Here is a 17,150-nt window from a genome sequence, read left to right on the forward strand (position 1 = left end):
GACTTAGACTCTACTTTATTGGAACCTAACCGGATTTAAATTCTTCTCGTTTTGGGCATTAGGATAGGGAACGTGTCACATATTCAGGACTTCTTATTCATTTTACCAATCGTGCTGATCCTGAATAGCTAGCTCATTTTAAGTTAGTACCCACCCCAAGCCTAACCTCCTTTCAAACCACTTGCACTTGTATTTTTATTTTCTCATTCTGTGCAGCTATGTGCAAAACGGTCGGGGAGAGCAGGACTGACACAATCTCTAACTCGCTCTTGCTGGAGAACCAAAGAGGAAAGAGCCGGACGGACAGAGCACGTGCTCCAACCCAGCGAGCACCTGCTCCGAAATTATATACATCCGAGTCCGCGAGTTGTTTTGAGCAGAGAGAGAGCCTAGGATACGGTCCACATGCTCCAGGGGCAATATCAGAAGAAGATCCCCCATCATCCTTCATATGTCTAAAAAAAAAAAAAAAGCGTTTAAGGATGATGGAAAGGGACCAGAGCTAGTGTTACACACCCCCGAGCATGCGTTGTACCCTGAGGAGAAAAGAGAGGCTGAGTTTGAGAAGATAAGAAGAGGAGAGTGATTAGAGGTTGTGGACATCAATGAGTCCACTCTCCCTTACCATTTTGTGCGATATCCTGCATCTCTTTCGAAGTAATGGTAACCCCTAAACACTCTATAGCTCCACCATTAAAACAGCCTTTTATCTACCAAGCCTCGATTTCACTAGCTTAATGCCCTTAATGAGAAGCTCACGCCAATTTTAATTGAATGTAAAGAGTCTTTGTCTGGAAAGTGATCTTTTTCTGGGTTTGATTGCCAATTATGGTTCTGGTTTTGGAGATGTTTGCTGGAGAAGTTTTTGGTGAGAATCGGTATAGCTTGTTCTAACACATGTGGTCTGCAGGTCATGGTCTACTAACGGTTTCTGAGATTTTTGCGAGTTCCCACCTTGGCTCTCTTGGCGCTTGGTTTGAGTTTGTTTGAGGACAAACAAAGATCTAAGTCCGGGGGAGTTGATATGTTACGGTTTTGACTCACTTTGACCCCGTTTATTTGATAGTTTTGTAGTTGTTTGAGTCCTTTTCAGGTTATAATAAGAGGCTAGGAAGCTAAAAGCAAGGATTGGAACAGCAGGAGCAATCGGAGCAGAAAGGAGTTGAATTGGAGCAGAAAAGCTGATTTTAGACCCAGGAGCACATGCTCCCGATTTCCGAGCACATGCTCCCAACTCTACGGTTTCATGACGACACGTGGCAAGCATCTAGGCGCCGATTCCCTGCCTAATTCCCCTTATTTTAGGCGATCCTTTGTGAGAGAAAGAGGGCTGAGATCGCTTTTTAATAGGGAGATTTGAATTTGGAATCTTTCCTTATTTTTCTCTACTTGTATGCTATTTAACCTAGGGTTTTTAGGAGAGAAAATATACCTTTTCTTTTGTTTTTGAGCGACGTTTTTGTGAGAGGGAGAAGAGCGGCTACCTTGTGAAGCATTCTCTGAACCCTTTTTATTTTTATGTCATTGAATTTCTCATCTTTTGCTATGATTCATTTCTCTATGTCTGAGTAGTTTTCTTTGCTAGATTAGGGGTTTCAAAAGGGGTTTCATGGGTTAGCAACAGAACACAAATAGGGCTTTATATAATCGATTGTCTTCACTATTGTTAGACTTAATGCTTAGGTTGATTTGATCACCCAATCTATGATTCTAGGTTTATCTATTCATCAAAAGTGTAATAGGTTGCTAGAAAAGACATTAGTGGGCAAATTATCCTAGACCTGCGAAAGTTGATGTGTAGGTGATTTGTGAACTTATCATTCCTGTTCTTTAATGCTTGTCTGCGATTCTGGGCTCAAACGACAGTTTAGGGTTTATGGACCGCCGAGCATGTGCTCCGGATGTCTGAGCACGTGCTCCGCGTTTCCGCACAGAATCGATCAGATAGAGTTATTGATACCACGACAGTGGATCAGTTTATATTTATGTTTGAGTTCTAGACTGGTACTTAATCTATGCCCTGAATAGTTGTTTAGTTGCTATCTCTGAAATTCCCGAGAATTACCCCTGATCTAGTGTTTTGCTTATTGCCTTTTTATACCGTTTTAATCGCGTTACTGTTACCAAACAAACCCAACTTTGAATTGTCTTAGCTTGAAATTGAACCAATAGAACCATAGAGTAAAACTTGGTCTTCGTGGGATTCGACCCCTAAGTACTACTTCTTTGTTGTGCACTTGCAGTAGGAAAATAGGGTTTAAAACTCTGTGTATCAGACGTCGAGTGGTGCGAGTTGCTTCAAGTGTGGGAGCAAGGATCACAAGTTTGCTAGCTGTCCAAAGAGGAGTGCCCCGTCTATTGCAGGGAGCTAGGGCACATCAAGCCCTATTGCCCCAAGTTGCAGCCGGTAGCAGTGGCAGCTTTGCAGCAGGTGGCACGGATTAAGCAGGCGCCACGGGTTTACACGACTGCAGAGACTGGTGGATCCAGTGTTGGGGCGATCACATGTATAATTTCTGGAACTTTGTCTTTGTGAATTCTTAGTAAGTTCAGATTTTATGTTGTCCTGTGATAAAGTGTTAGGTTCTCAACACATGAGGTTTGTGTAGGGACCTTGTTGGTGGGTGGGTTTAAGTCCCACATTATGTTTGATTCTGGAGCTACTCATAGCTTTATTACCCCGGAGTGTGCAGAGAGTGCGGGTATCATGGGAGATCCCGGAGAGCGTACAGGAGCTGTCAGAGTTGCTGGGGGCAAGTTTCTGAGGGTCTTGTTATTCAGATCGCGGGAGATTCTTGGCCTGCGGATTTGCTTATCAGCCCAGTGGAGTTGTATGACGTTATCTTGGGGATGGACTGGTTGCATCGACATATGGTTCATCTGGATTGTCATCGGGGTAGAGTGGAGTTTGAGCGTTCAGGAGGGAAGTTGGTTTATCAGGGGATTAGACCGACTTCGGGGAGTCTCGTGATCTATGCCAGAGTCAGTGGAGAAGTCTACGGTGAGCGGTATTCGGGTTGTAGAGGAGTTTGAGGATGTGTTCCAGTCATTGCAGGGATTACCACCTTCTCGGTCTGATTCTTTTACGATTGAACTGGAACCAGGAACGACACCGTTATCCAAGGCTCCTTACAGAATGGCTCCAGCTGAGATGGCAGAGCTGAAGAAGCAGCTTGAGGATTTGTTGAGCAAGGGATTCATCCGTCCTAGTGTATCACCGTGAGGAGCGCCAGTGTTATTTGTTAAGAAGAAGGGTGGAAGTTTCCGCTTGCGTATTGATTATAGAGGTCTCAACCCGGTCACTGTGAAGAACAAGTACCCTCGTTCAAGGATCAATGAGTTGTTGGATCAGTTGAGAGGTGTTATTTGGTTTTCCAAGATAGATCTGGCGTCGGGTTATCATCAGATCCCGATAGATGAGGCATATGTGAGGAAGACTGCTTTCAGGACGAGGTATGGGCATTATGAGTTTGTGGTGATGCCGTTTGGGTTGACTAGCGCACCAGCAACGTTTATGAGATTGATGAACAGCGTGTTTCAGGAGTTTCTGGACGTGTCTGTCATCATTTTCATCGACGACATCCTGGTATATTCTAAGAGTCCTGAAGAGTATGCAATGCATTTGAGAGCAATTCTGGAGAGGCTGCGTGAGCAGAAGTTGTTTGCAAAGTTGAGCAAGTGTATTTTCTGGCAGCGTGAGATGGGTTTTCTGGGTCATATTGTGTCTGCAGATGGGGTTTCTGTAGATCCGGAGAAGATTCAGGCTATCAGGGATTGGTCTAGACCACATAATGCCACAAAGATCAGGAGTTTTCTCGGGTTGGCAGAGTATTACAGAAGATTTGTGCAGGGGTTTGCGAGCAGAGCACGTCCTATGACTAAGTTGACGGGGAAGGATGTTCCTTTTGTCTGGTCACATGAGTGTGAGGAGGGCTTTGCAATCCTGAAGGAGATGTTGACTACTGCTCTGGTGTTGGCTTTGCCCGAGCAGGGACAACCCTATGTGGTTTATATATATGCATCTAGAGTGGGTTTGGGATGTGTGTTGACGCAGCATGGGAAGGTGATTTCCTATGCTTCGCGGCAGTTGCAGAAGCATGAGGACAACTATCCTACTCATGACTTGGAGATGGGTGCTGTGATTTTTGCTCTGAAGATTTGGAGATCTTATCTTTATGGTTCAAAAGTACAGGTGTTTACAGATCATAAGAGCCTGAAGTATATATTCACTCAGCCCGAGCTGAACTTCAGGCAGAGGCGGTGGATGGAGCTGGTGGCGGATTATGATCTGGAGATAGCCTACCAACCTTGTAAGGCTAACTTGGTTGCAGATGCATTGAGTCGGAAGTGGGCGGCTTCGGCTTAGGAGCAGGATATGGATTCTCTGGTAGGAGTGATCAGTGCGTTGAGCTTGTGTGCGGTTTCTCAGGAGCCGTTGGATTTGGTTGCAGCTGATAGAGCAGATCTGTTGAGCAGAGTGCGGTTGCCTCGAGAGTCGGATTTGGGGCTGGTGAATGCCTCAAAGGATGTTGACTCAGAGTATCAGGTTTCGACTAATGATACTATTCTGGTGCATGGGCAGATCTGTGTGCCTAAGGATGAGGAGTTGAGGCAAGAGATTCTGAGAGAGGCTCATGCTAGCATGTTCTCTATTTATCCAGGAGCGACTAAGATGTACCGAGATCACAAGAGGTACTAGGTCGGGATGAAGAAGGACGTGGCTAGTTGGGTTGTGAGGTGCGATTTGTGTCAGCTAGTAAAGGATGAGCATCAGGTACCAGGTGGCTTGCTGAAGAGTCTTCCCATTCCGGAGTGGAAGTGTGATATGATAACTATGGACTTCATGGTTGGTTTGCCAGTGTCCAGGAAGTTTGATGCTATTTGGGTCATTGTGGACCGGTTGACTAAGTCGGCACATTTTCTGGCCATTAAGAAGACTGATGGAGCAGCAGTCTTGGCTAAGAAGTATGTGAAGGAGATAGTCAGGTTGCATGGGGTGCCAACGAGTATTGTGTCTGATAGGGATTCCAAGTTCACTTCGGTGTTCTTGAGGGCATTTCAGGCAGAGATGGGCACAAAGGTGCATATGAGTACAGCTTATCATCCCTAGACAGATGGACAGTCAGAGAGGACGATCCAAACGTTGGAGGTTTTTTGAGGATGTGTGTGTTGGATTGGGGTGGCCATTGAGCAGATCACTTGAGCTTGGTAGAGTTTGCTTACAACAACAGTTACCAGGCGAGTATCGGGATGGCACCTTATGAGGTTTTGTATGGGAGGTCATGTCATACACCGTTATGCTGGACTCAGGTGGGGGAGAAGAGCATGTACGGAGCAGATTTTGTTCAGGAGACCTCAGAGAAGATTCAGGTTCTCAAGATGAACATGAAGGAAGCTCAGGATCGACAGAGGAGTTATGCCGATAGGAGGATGAGAGATCTTGAGTTTCAGGTTGGAGATAGAGTGTACCTCAAGATGGCCATGTTGTAGGGTCCAAACATGTCATTGTCTGAGACTAAGTTGAGTCCGAGGTATATGGGTACGTTCGGAGTGCTTGAGCGAGTTGGACCAGTGTCATATAAGCTGGAGTTACCTGAGGTTATGCGTGCATTCCATAAGGTTTTCCATGTGTCTATGTTGCGGAAATGTCTCCGTGAGGATGACCAGTTGTTGGCTAAGATCCCTAAGAATCTTCAGCCCAACATGACTTTGGAGGCGAGACCAGTGAGGGTTCTCGAGAGGAGGATCAAGGAACTTCGGAAGAAGAATATTCCTTTGATGAGAGTCCTGTGGGACTGTGATGGTGTTGAGGAGAAGACTTGGGAGCCAGAGGGGAGGATGAAGGCAAGGTTCCAGAAGTGGTTCGAGAAGCAGGTCGCGACTTGAACTTGTCTAGCCTGGTCCTAGTCGTAGTCCGTGGCTGGAGCGGGAATGGAGTATTCCAACCCATCTCTCTTGTTTACTCGGTCGCTTGGGGTGGTTGTTTGTGTGACTCAGTAACAAGATGAGGTGGTGTTTGGGGTACAAAATTTCCGCAAGGCAGTGTTTTGGAAGAAAGTTTTCTGAATTAGAAGTTGCTATAAATGGAAAGTTCCGGAAGTGAAAGGTTTTATGTGAGTTAGAATTCATCCATTTTTCGTGGTGGAGAGCCTTGGAGGGGCTTGTGTGGCCTTCGTGGCGGGATGTTTAGCCATTGCGTGGCCTTTGTGGCGGGCTGTTTAGCCATTGTGTGGCCTTTGTGGCGGGCTGTTTAGCTATTGTGTGGCCTTCGTGGCGGGCTGTTTAGCCAATTGTGTGGCCTTCGTGGCAGGCTGTTTAGCCAGAGTGCATGTTGAGGCGGTCCTTCGGGGCAGATGGTCTTTGTGACGGTCCTTCGGGATGAGTGGCCTTGGTGGCGGTTCTGTTTAGGACATTTGTTTGGCCTTTGTGGTGATCCTGTTTAGGACATTTGTTTGGCCTTGGTGGAGGTCCTATTTAGGACATTTGTTTGGCCTTGGTGGCGGTCCTATTTAGGACATTTGTTTGGCCTTTGTGGCGGTCCTGTTTAGGACATTTGTTTGGCCTTTGTGGCGGCCCGTGGGGCAGTGAGATGATCCTTGTGTGGTCATGAGGCATTCCAATGAGGGGATATGTGGTTGGTAGGACATTGTGTTGTCTTTCGCGAGCCACGGGAAGGAAACCTGGTTAGGGGTAGGACTCAGACGTGTTCAGAATTGTGTGCTCTCGACTCTTGGGGGACTTCGGTTCACCTAGTACCGCCATATTTTAAGACATTGTGGCCTGGGAGTGTGGTTGGTATATCGACTTCGGATGACGATCCGAAGGCGCGCTGTAGGGTGACGACCCGAAAGACGAATATTGGATTTCTCCTTATACATTATGGCATGCGGGTTTAGGCCCGATGAGGAGCCAACATTATGGCATGCAGACTTAGGTCTGATGAAGAACCAATAAAAAAAATCAAGGTTTACGCCTATGAGACAAGAAAAGTCCAAAAGTCGAGAGCAAATGACGCCTGGAGCGTGAGTCTATCACCTAAAGGTGACCTTTCATATATCGGTCGGAGGAGTGCGGGCCGCGGAGTTGGTAGCACATGAGTCCTTGGCTGAGTGTTGTTCGAGATTCGAGGATGAATCTATTTTGGTGGGGGAGAATTGTAACGCCCGCAAACCAAAATTCTGCGTTTTGGGGGTGGGTGTCGATCGACACTCAAAGTGGTGTCAGTCGACACCACTTATTTCTGGTTCGACCAGATTGATTTAATTATCGATTTGAACCGGTTTGGTTTTGGAAAAACCATTGGACCGAGATATATAAGTGAATTGTCGACCATAAGGGTTTTGGTAGAAAAGGGAGAAAAGAGAGTTCTTGAGCTTTTGAGAGAGATTGGTGATATTTCTTGCTGTTTCTTGAGAGATCCAAGGCTAAGAAGGAGCTAGAGGCTTGTTAGGAGGGTGGGATTCGTTGCTGTGGTTCAGAATCTTCCTACAAGGAGGTGAGTGCATGACCATGGCTAATCTAAGCCCTTGATTTCCTTGTTCTTGCTTGTTTGTTGTTGTTTTGTGTGTTTTCTTGCTGGGGATTGGATTATACAGGTTCCTAATGATGTTTCTGGCATGGATTTTGAGTATTGAACGATTTGGAAGAGAATGGGAAGCGAGATTCGACTCTCGGCTTCGTGCGGATCGCAAATGCAGGTGGAGTGTAAATAGACACCACTTGGTGTCGGTCGACACCAACAAGATGGCATCAATCGACACTGTGGGGTAGTGTCGGTCGACACCAATGCCAGTATCGGTCGACACTAGGCTGGTGTCGGTCGAAACCTCCCTTCCAGCGAGATTTCCTGGTTTGTGTGTTTTGTTTGTTGGTTGTTTTGGAACATTGGATCATTGTTGCTTGTGTGTATAGCCCAGTAGATGGGAGGATTGCCTCACTGAGTATTTATCAAATACTCATGCATCTCAATTTGTGTTTGTGGTGCAGGTAAAGGCAAAGTGTGATCGTGGAATCAAAGCAATGAAGAGGAAGATGTTTTAGGGACTCGATTGGTTGTTGTCTAGCGTTGCTAGGTTGCTAGAGTTGGGTCTTTAGAACTTGCTAGGTTGCTAGTTCCTTGTTTTCCTGTTGTTTGACATTGGAATGATTATGTTGGATATTAGTTATTCTTATAGATTATTATTGGATATTGGTATTTGTTATTCCGCTGTTGTGTGTGATTGTGGTTAGGTGACTAGTGGGTATGGGACCACTAGTTGTAGCTTATTATTATTATTATTATTATTATTATTATTATTATTATTATTATTATTATTATTATTATTATTATTATTATTATTATTATTATTATTATTATTATTATTATTATTATTATTATTATTATTATTATTATTATTATTATTATTATTATTATTATTATTATTATTATTATTATTATCTACTATTTATTATTTTAAAAAAAAACGGGACAGGTCGTTTCAGTAAGGAAGAGAAATGAGTATAATGAAATCGTGAGATATAAGGCACGACTCGTAGCATCAGGATTCTCCCAAAGACCCGGAACATATTATGAGGTGACATACTCCCCTGTGATGGATGCAACGACTTTTAGATTTTTAATAAGTCTGGCTATAAGAGAAAAACTTGATTTGCGGCTAATGGATGTAGTGACCGCATATTTATATGGTCCACTGGATAATGAGATTTATATGAGATTACCAGAGGGTATTGAGCTCAAAGATTAGAGTGGTTCTCGCGAACAATACATCATAAGGCTAAACAAATCTCTTTATGGACTGAAACAAAGTGGGCGAATGTGGTACACTAGACTAAGTGAATACCTAGCTAGAGAAGGCTATAAGAATAATCCCATCAGTCCATGTATTTTATAAAGAAGTTTGCAAACAAAGGGTTTGTAATCATAGCAGTTTATGTGGATGATTTGAATATCCTAGGAACCTCTGGGGAAATTGCCCAAACCGTTGAATATCTAAAGAAAGAGTTTGAAATGAAAGACCTAGGTAAAACAAAATTCTGTCTGGGATTGCAACTTGAGTACATAAATGAAGGAATCCTTGTGCATCAAATGGCATATACTGAAAAAGTACTCAAGAGATTTAATATGGACCAAGCTCACCCATTGCATAGCCTAATGGTTGTGAGAAGTTTAAATTTGGATAATGATCTATTTGGTCCAACGAAGGACGATGAAGAGATTCTCGGTCCAGAAGTGCCATACCTTAGTGCTAAAGGAGCTTTAATGTTCTTGGCTAGCCACACTAGACCAGACATATGTATTGTCGTGAACCTCCTAGCTAGATTTAGCTATTGTCTAACCCAAAGGCACTGGAACGGTATCAAACATGTATTACGTTACCTACAAGGAACATCGGATTTGGGTTTTTTTTATACTATCTATAACAAAGAAGGTTTAGTTGGTTTTGCTGATGCAGGTTACCTATCGGATCCGCATAATGCTAGGTCTTAAACCGGCTATGTGTTTACACACGGTGGTACAACTATTTCGTGGCGTTCTATAAAGCAAACTATTGCAGCCACATCATCTAATCATGCAGAGATTTTAGCTATGCATGAAGCCAGCCGTAAGTGTGTATAGTTGAGATCGATGACTCAACATATCAGGACAGATTGTGGCATGGCCGACGATAAGGAACCAACCATCATATATGAGGACAATACTGCTTGCATCACACAACTTAAGGAAGGTTACATCAAGGGAGATCGGACAAAGCACATTTTACCTAAGTTCTTCTTCACACATGAACTACAAAAGGCCGGAGAAGTTCAAGTGGTGCAAGTTCCATCTTGCGACAATTCAGCCGATCTCTTCACCTAGTCATTACCGACATCGACATTCAAGAAGCTAACGCACCAGATTGGGATGCGGAGACTTAAGGACTTCTAGTGATGCTTGGAACAGGGGGAGTAATACGTGTTGTACTCTTTTTTCTTCACCATGGTTTTGTCCCAATGAGTTTTCCTGGTAAGGTTTTAATGAGGCAACACCACCAAGCGTATTACGGTGATCCTTTAGCATTTACACGGTTATGTCATCCAAGGGGGAGTGTTGTAAAACACGGATGATGTATTTCCATACACGACTCATACACAGCCCATACACGTCCAAGTCCATAATGCCCTCGGCCACCTCCTTTTAGTCTAAGTCGGTTTAGTAGTCCTAATGTATTTGGGCTTTGTCCTTTACTATATACTAGGTTGATACCCGCGCTACGCCGCAGGTTGTTTTTAGATATTTTATTTAATTATTTTTTTGTTTTGTATTTTCTTGAAATAATATTTATTTTTACGTTGTTTAGAATCAAATATTATAACGAGGAATTCCTCAAAACACCACATCATAAGTCTTATGGCCCTGCACTGCACTATGATCATTGTGGAGATCGCTCCTCTCTATCTTGCACAGTTTCTAGAAGATCTGAGGAATAACCTCCGTAACTGGAATAAATCATTCTTCTCAAATCATTGCTCCATCTTTACCTTTTCCCTCCACGGAGTCGCTTGCAAAAACTACAAAGTTTATAATAAAATGTCATTAATAAACCTATCTCTCCATGGCTCAATCTCTTCGTACCTCTCTAATTGCACAAAACCAAAAAAAAATAAAGAAAATAAATCACAATACATATTAGAAGATAACGACCAATATGGTAATCCAAAGCCTTCTAGCAATGATATTACCATATAAAATGAGCACCATACCACCAAAAATTCCCAAGGTCATCAACCAATCCCATGAATGTACTGAAGAGAGTACTCAATTCTCTTATCTCCTGAAATCTCCACACCAGCAACACATAAGCACATTTGATGTTCTTGCATTTTACAACACCAAAAAAAATAAACCTTTAAAACCAGAAACAAACGGGTTACAAGACAAAACTCAATCTACTAATTTCATCCAATTGCTAAGAAAACAAAAGAATTAGCGAATCGGGTAAAAGAAATTAGAAAAATGAGTAGTCTACACAAGCCGTATTCAATTGAATCTCTGAATTTTGCAAAGTAGCGGAAGGCAATTAGCTGGTGGATCCAAGCATAACCACATAACATCGCCGAGAAACACACCAGAGCCTCAAGCAAAACCTCATCGACAAAGAAGATCAAGGTAGATGAAATTAGATCATGCAGAGAGAAAACCCTCCCAGTCTAATAATCACACAAGCCTGAAATCTTTAACTTGAATATTTGAAACAACAAAAGAAACATGGCCACAAAAAACCATGTTAACGGCAAAAACACGGCAACGGAAAAGCTGTGTTGACAGCAAGCACACGACAACGGAGAAATCATGTTAACGGTGATACCAGACCTCGTCTAGGCATAGAAGCCGCAAGATATGTCAGACTCCAACGGTGATAGATATGAACCTCTTTCTCTCTGAAAAATTGATCGATACAAACAAGAAGACAATCCACCTTGACAAAAAAAAATCTGATCTGTATTAATTGTTTTAATTTGATTGGTTAGTGATTTTAATTGATGTGTCAACACCAGCTTAAATGTTAAAGTTGATGTGTTATCACCTGGTGAAAAACATCCAAGTTTTATTGTATTGATATGTAACATTCGATTGGATTAATAAGAATAATAAGGAGAGAATACAACCTTTTGTTTCTCTAGTTTCACAACAAGTGCTACTATTTTAATAGTATAGATTAAATAAACAGCTGTTGTGGTCCGTAGAACTAAAATTTAACTATAAATTTTTGTTGTAAACAAAAAAAAGTCCTTAAAAAATGTATTTATCAAATAAAACAAAGAAAATTTGCCAAACTTTTGTTATATAATACAATCCATTAATATCCTTACCAATAAAGAAAAAAATCCATTAAATATTATTTTGCAAATAGAAAAGTTAAGGCTGTTCTGAAAATAACCTTATACAATTTGGCTATTCGTTATAAAAATGCTCTTGAAGTATGTACTCATTTTCAAAATTTAGCCTATTAAAGGCCTTTTGGTTTGTCATATCTATTTAAAACCTTTTTGTTTTTTGGAATTATTTTTCAATTTAAGTTTAGAAAATCTATAAAATCATTTTGTTTAGTAACTTTAAAATCTATACTAAATAAAAGGAGGAGCTATAATCTCCTTAAGGCGTCTACATAAGATTTTAAATAACCTATCAGGATTCGACATGTCACTCATGAAAATTTTTTAAATTTCTAGAATTTTCTATATTAAGAATTATTTTAAACAACAAATCAGGATTGACCTGTCATTCATTAACATTTTCTAAATTTTCAGAATTTTAAATTTATGGAAATAAAATAACTATGTACAACGTCCCACATCGGCTAGAAACTTTTTAGACAATGGTTCAAAACCAATATAAATAAAATTAATATGTTTCCAACAACAATGAGCAGGAAAGCTTGATTTATCAGACATCCAAGTTTAAAAGTTTTATTCGATTTGATTCAGTTTTTTATTTGATCAAATTAAAATTTTAAAAGTTTCAAAAAATATATTATAATATTTCAATTTTTTAAATTTTAAATATTAGAAATATTGAAAGTTCTTAACTTTTATAAAGGTTTAAAAATATTATAAATATCTCCATTAAAAGTTTAAAATATTTTAACTATAAATTTATTTTTAAGTCTAAGAAAAAAGGATTGACGTCGCAAGACCTTAATTTGATGTTATTTGTGTTTAAAGAAGAAGGAACGACGAAAAGCACAAATATTGTTTTAACTATACATGTGTTCATATTACTTTTTCTGCAAGTAAAGGTTTTAGTTTGATAAGTTTCAATATGTGTGGATCTAAAATCGAATAATATGATGAAATTATCAATATTTGTTGCATGTGTTGACTATGCTGGTTTTCATGAATTGCACAAATTTTATGAGAAAAAATGGCTTTGGTCTTGGAATTTTATGGGTTAACAAGTTGTGTGGTAGTCTAAAAAAAAGGTTTTTCAAGGGAAAAATGTGAAAGATGTTGATGAAGAAGAAGAAAAAGAGTATAACGAGAACCGGATGGTAAAAGTAATAATGACAATTACCATAAAAATTAACAATGAAAACAACAAGAAAAAATATGAAAAATAAGAAAACATTGAATAAAAAACAAGAAAACATAAGTGGTAGCGATCAATTAAATATGAAAAACGAAATAAATTCATGATTATAAAATAGTTTCGTTTATTTGGTGGTTAAAAAATGGTTTAGGATCAGTGATGTCACCAGTTTGATCTATATCACCTCGATATCGAATTAAATTCATGATTTTTTTTATCAAATTTAAATTTATAACACAACTGATTTTAACACAACATAATTAAAATTTGTTTTTTTCCTTAATACTAATTTAAATTTTATAAGATAATATTTAATCAAAAGTCATCAATTTTATATAATTTTCATTAAAATATATCAAATAAACTGAAGTTACCTAGTTTGCGAAAAAGGAGAATAAAAAAAGATTATGGTAAATGACGCGTTACACATTGACTTAAACAAATACATAAAAAATGGCAACAAAATTTCCACTAAGAGGAAAGAAAGAGGTTACGCCGTAAAGTGTGGTTTCGATTTACCAAAAACATAAAATAGACTCACCATTCCACAATTCACATGCAAACTCACACCATCTCTTCTCACGCCACGTATATTCATCTGACGGCTACCGTTACATCATTATTGACAAAACAAACAAATATACGAAAAAAAAAAAATCGCCCTTAATTATAACTATCCAAATTTAAAGTTCAAGAAAACGTAATAAAAGAAAAGAAAAAAAAAAGTCTCTACGCGTATGTGTTTTGGGTATATAAAAGCTTATTCGTGGGTATCTTTCTAGGGATGAACGACATGCAACGATGAAATCAGAGAGATGGATGATGATGAACATTGGTCGATTAACACCATTGTTCTTATCTTCGTTTTGTATAACTCTCTTCTTCACCGGTTTTTTCGTTTATCAGAATCCTTTTCAATCCATTTCCGATCAAAATTTTCTTTCTCTTCTACCTCAAATCGGTAAGGTAAAAACCAAAGATAATATAATTCTATAATCTTCAAAATCTTGCATTTTCGTGATTTTGTGGGATTACTATGTTTACAAACTATACTTTTTTTTTTGTTTATTTATTTATTTTTTTTTTCTGTTCTTGAGATTTTTGTAAAATGTAATCATCACAATATGATTGACAACACTTTTTCCCCCAAAATTTTCATGTGGGGGTTTTATGTATTAATTATGTAAAATCTTACATTATTTATGTTTAACTATTCCCTTCGTTTATTTTGTTTTCGTGAGAGATTGTCTGAAAATTGTATTGATTTGTTTGTCTTTTGTTGTTGTTGTTGTTGTTGTTGTGGTTTTGGTTGATTAGATCCTGAATGTGATTTGTTCAAGGGACATTGGATTCCTGACAAAAGAGGAGCTTTGTACACGAACTCAACTTGTTCTACGATTCCTGACTCAAAGAACTGCATAAAACAAGGGAGACCAGACAGAGATTTTTTGTTCTGGGGATGGAAACCCGATGGTTGTGATCTTCCGAGGTTTAATCCGAAGGTGTTTCTCAGTATGGTTCGAGGGAAGAAGATGAGTTTTGTTGGTGATTCTGTAGCTAGGAACCATATGGAATCACTTCTTTGCTTGTTGTCAATGGTAATTTACGCGTTGCTTTGTTTACAAGGAAGAATAAAAATTGATTTTGCTTAAGCTTTTTGTGTGTTTGATTATACAGGAAGAAACTCCTAAGGACATCTACAAGGATGGAGACGACAGAAACAGGATTTGGTACTTTCCAAATCACGATTTCACTCTTTCCACCTCTTGGACTAAGTTTCTTGTGGCGGAACGAGAGAGGAGAGATGGTAACAATACGGGAACTGGATTGTTTGATCTTGATATTGGCGAGATCGATGAAGGGTGGTTTAAGGGTTTGCCAAATACAGACATTGCTATTGTTTCGTCTGCTCATTGGTTTTTCAGACCGATATTTATACACAGAGGAGATGAGACACTTGGTTGCATTTACTGTAACTTACCAAACATGACTCAGATTAGCCCGGAAGAAGGGTTTAAGCTTGTATACTCAGCTGTCCTTAAGCACATCGACGAGTGTGAGAAGTGTAAGGATGATTTGGTGACAATACTGAGGACTATTTCACCAGCCCATTTCGAGAATGGGACTTGGGATACCGGAGGAGCTTGCAGCAGGAGGAGTCCTTTCGGAGAAAACCAAATTGACGTGCAGAGCAATGAGATGAAGATCAGGAAATCTCAAATTGAACAACTTGAAGGTATAACAAAACGAGACAACAAAGCCAAGAAGTTTGCGGTTTTGGATGTGACGAGGGTTATGCTGATGAGACCCGATGGGCATCCGAATGGTTACTGGGGAAATAAATGGATGAAAGGTTACAATGATTGTGTCCATTGGTGTTTGCCTGGTCCAATCGATGCTTGGAGCGAGTTTCTGATGGCGATCATTAGACAGTTAAGAAGATGATTTGTGAATATAAAACATTCTTATACCTTTATTCTCAATAAGCATAATACTCATATGATTTTTATCAAAGATACACAATATTCAAAATTACACGAAACTTTCATTGACCTCTTATGGTTGCTCCCAGTCTTCAGATAGCCAGTACGGTTACATGTATTCACCGAGTATATCGTATTGGATCCTGAAAGGTATCTATATTATTATTTTTGAAGTACATTTTGGTTTATGCCCTTCAAGTTTTGCTTATTTAATATGTTTTATTTACAATATTAACCCCTAACAATTTTTCTAAAATAACATTTCGTAGAAATTCAATTAATAGAACTATTTAAATCTACCTAATGTGATATGTTTATTGCCATAAATAGCTGGACAACATTTATACATTTCGATTTTTCCACAAACAACTCTACACATTAAATTTTTAATCACATAAAATCTTCAAACCTATTTTAATAGATCTTTAGAGAAAAAATCTGTTAGTTTCCCTAAATTATCTCGGCTTAATTAATAGTTTCCATTTCATATGTTCTACATTTAATTTTTTCTACATTTATTGAAGGTGATAATATAGTTTCCCTAAATTATCTCAGCTAAATTAATTGTTATTCTCTTTTAAACACTATATATCTATATATATATATATATGCACTGCATAGTAACATGATCTGTTTACTTTTATAACAGTGAATTTTAATTGATAAATTAAAAATAAAAACAATTAATTTTTATATACATTAAATACATAAAATAACTATTACTTCTAACATATCTCTATATTATTCTACATAGAAAAACACAATCAAGCGGTGTACCGCGGGTCAAAACTTAGATAACATAATAACATTTATATTAAAAACAAAAAAAAAAACTTAACCATTTTATTTAAAATCATATATGACCATTAAAATCGTCCCGTAAATTCAATAAATAGTTATAGATATATAATTTAAAAATTAATAAAACAACAGAAAAATAACAAATAAATATAATATACGTATTTTAAATATTTAAAATTTGAAAAATATAGTACCGCGAGTTAAATCCTAGTTAATATTAAAAAAGGGTTCGAGCAATTCATGGTCATGAAATAACCATGTAACACAAATGAAGAATCCCCAATAAATAACATAAATCTGGTCGAACGTTACTCTACACTGCAGTATATTTAAGCATTTGGGTAGCGAGAAGTATGCATCAAACTGCATTAACATAAACAACAACCATAAGTACGTTGCTTCTACACTATTTTTCATCAACACATAGATCATAAAGATCAAATCTTTCACAGAAAATTTTGATCAGGCACAATCTTGAAACGGAAATAAAAACAAAAAGCTCAAAACTTTTCAACACATTGAACTGAGAACAGATTCTTCATACTATTCAACACTACTTAAAGCAGAAGCTAAATTTTCTTTACCAACCACATATACATTGCTGCTATATTGTTCCATCAAGCCTAACATATGGAGTAATAGCACTGAAGAACAAGAAGCAGATTTTGCTTCTACATTGTTCCATCAACATCATCATGTTTGAAACTTTTGTACAGGTAATAACCTAAAACTCATCAAACATGAATCAAGACTCCAAATTGTTACCAAGACCAAAAGAGAAGACTTCACGAACAGGAGAA

At 38.8% G+C, this 17,150-nt stretch overlaps 1 protein-coding gene across 1 annotated transcript; it reads left to right on the plus strand.

Annotated features, from left to right (window-relative positions):
* LOC104790466 (protein ALTERED XYLOGLUCAN 4-like) lies at positions 13,787-15,625 on the plus strand. The gene is made up of 3 exons (XM_010516224.2): positions 13,787-14,027; positions 14,384-14,664; positions 14,744-15,625. Exons 1-3 carry the CDS (start codon positions 13,868-13,870, stop codon positions 15,509-15,511), a joined length of 1,209 nt encoding a protein of 402 aa, XP_010514526.1. The 5' UTR covers positions 13,787-13,867; the 3' UTR covers positions 15,512-15,625.

This window comes from Camelina sativa, chromosome 6 (genome assembly GCF_000633955.1).
Source record: "Camelina sativa cultivar DH55 chromosome 6, Cs, whole genome shotgun sequence".
NCBI classification, from domain to species: domain Eukaryota; kingdom Viridiplantae; phylum Streptophyta; class Magnoliopsida; order Brassicales; family Brassicaceae; genus Camelina; species Camelina sativa.

Bases quoted from the DNA above. Each gene is read 5' to 3' on its own strand.
- LOC104790466 (XM_010516224.2), top strand. From the start codon at position 13,868: ATGAAATCAGAGAGATGGATGATGATGAACATTGGTCGATTAACACCA. The intron at 14,028-14,383 runs GTAAGGTAAAAA...TTGGTTGATTAG, and splicing joins TTCTCTTCTACCTCAAATCG to ATCCTGAATGTGATTTGTTC. The intron at 14,665-14,743 runs GTAATTTACGCG...TTGATTATACAG, and splicing joins TTCTTTGCTTGTTGTCAATG to GAAGAAACTCCTAAGGACAT.